This window comes from Pinus tabuliformis, chromosome 9, assembly GCF_031772625.1.
Source record: "Pinus tabuliformis cultivar Carrire ecotype Pingquan chromosome 9, CPIR1, whole genome shotgun sequence".
Taxonomy (NCBI): Eukaryota; Viridiplantae; Streptophyta; class Pinopsida; order Pinales; family Pinaceae; genus Pinus; species Pinus tabuliformis.
The window spans coordinates 1,105,912,769-1,105,914,957 of NC_142307.1; the positions used below are offsets into that span (position 1 = coordinate 1,105,912,769).

The 2,189-nt window shown below is 39.5% G+C and overlaps 1 protein-coding gene across 1 annotated transcript; it reads right to left on the minus strand.

Annotated features, from left to right (window-relative positions):
• Positions 1 to 332: 332 nt before the first annotated feature.
• On the minus strand, positions 333 to 1,369 carry LOC149152526 (antimicrobial ginkbilobin-2-like protein). Its single transcript, XM_089446052.1, has one exon. It carries the CDS (start codon positions 1,342 to 1,344, stop codon positions 472 to 474), a length of 873 nt encoding a protein of 290 aa, XP_089302178.1. The 5' UTR covers positions 1,345 to 1,369; the 3' UTR covers positions 333 to 471.
• Between the last annotated feature and the right edge of the window lie 820 nt (positions 1,370 to 2,189).

The window sequence follows — 2,189 nt, forward strand, 5'->3', positions numbered from 1 at the left end:
TTGCTGTGCATTACAAAACAAAACTCTGTCTTGCTTAAAAAAAAATTCTTTTACTTACTTTTCGCGTTGCTGCGTATTACAATACCCTTTTTCAACAATGAAAAAACATGAAAATACGTTTTTTTTTTACTTGTGCCATACTCCCGTGAATTAAAAAAGAAATAAAATTAAAAACTTTACCTACATTTACCAACCGTAATTACTTCACATTAATTAATTTCTGGAATGAGAGTACTTCACATTAATTAATTTCCAGAATGAGGGTACAATCTGCCCCACATTAATTGGACGGCTGTTTGCAATATCGCATTGCCAAACCATACGAGCTTTACGCGCCGGGGAAGGTTGTTTTTGCGAAACCACTCAAGGCACGTGTCAGCAGGTGAATGTGCTCGCTGCCCCCTTGAGAAATACCACTGTTCAACAAAGGGCGGTGCGGGGAATCCTCAAACGGTTTTGCTGCAGTTGAAATTAGTATTTCAACAATTTGTTTGAAGATTTGTTGATCTGCGTACTGTTCCTCGATGGTGTCATATCCACCGGCTTATTAAGTGGTGCTTCAACAGGTGGTGTATCTGCAGTCGAATTAAAGAAGGGATATATTTCATAATGGACTATGCAGCTTCCAATCAGACCCCTAGCCCCTTGCCTTCCCGTATAAACTGTGAAAATATAATTGATTGTATTTGAGAGACATGTTGTGCAGTCGTCACTCGATATATCTCTCCAGCACTGGACCAGACCACAGATGTTTCGAAATAACGAATCTGTAATTGTTCCCGAAGCATATAATTTAGATGTAGATGCTGCCGCAGTTGACAAATTGGTGAATAGGTTCCCCAGAGCCGTCATAAAGACATCAGGGCTGGAAACATTATTTGTATTTGCCAGATAATATCCATCGTCAGTATCCAATTGTCCGAAGAAACTGTGGTTTTCATAACGCAAGAAGCAGTCACCAAGCCAAATTAAACCGCCGGTGGCATTCCCACAGAATTGTCGAAGGGAAGTGTTTGCTTGTTGCGAACAATTGTAGCATTGTTCGACTGTTGTGTCTCCCCTGCATTGGAGGAGGCCATATACTTGGTCGGGACTTTGGCCATACTCAGAAGTGTTAAACCCTGTTTGGGACGTATCTCGAGCAAGATTATTCAAGACTCTATTCAGATTGCTCTCAAACTTACTGCCCTTTGTATAGTTAACGTTGTGGTGGCACTGCTGTGTGTTGCAAATATGTGCTTGAAAAGTAATGATAATCGAGAGAGGTAGAATTAAGTATAATAGCTTAATACTTTGACCCATCAGGAGAGTGCGGCATGAAACTCTGCCATGGGGGATTGTCATGGCGATTAAGGGACAATGGAGAACCCACAGTGCAACCGTGCCAACACTAGTACTCCCGAAAATTCTAATCTATTCTACACAGATATCATATGCTAATCAATGATCCAGACTCGGACCATATTTTCAAGTTTTGGAAATTCAGTGCATTGGCGAGGCCAGTATGGCTAAATAGCGTACATGAACTATCTCTCTGGAATCATGTAAAAAAATTAAAAAAGAATCGATGGAAACCTGTGAAGCCTCACCGGATGAAGCACAGTTCACCAAGTATTCCGTTGTTTATGTACAACTTATCAAGCTTCGCCGACCCAGTGCCGTGCTATTCCAGATTTGCTAACTGATGTACCAGTCCCGGTCTCCTCCTTTCCTTCGTCAACACGTTTGGTTTTATATAATTTTATTAAATACACATCCATTGAATCCGTCGTCATTGAATCTCCCTTTTATAATGCGACTCCACTCACTAGACGACGTGGAATAATTCAAACAAATTAGAATCCTCCTATTTATATAGATTTGGATTAAATTTTATCGGGATTTTTTTTGTTTTTGTTTTTTTTTTATCATGTGGTTCAAGTGGCTATGTTTTTTTTTACCACACCTATATCCGTAGGATTCCTAAATAGTGAGGGAATCTGCAATCCATTTAAGCTCACCAAAACCTATTACTCCGGGAGTCAATGTACCAACTATGTCCGCTTAGTTCACTAACAACATTTGCTTTTGACTTTGAGGAGTAAGGTACGACCTATATCCACTAATAACATTTGCATGTTGTCTACTACTAACATCATAGGCACGTTGTTCCAAAAAGTAAAGTAGATAATTATATTAAAATAAAGTAT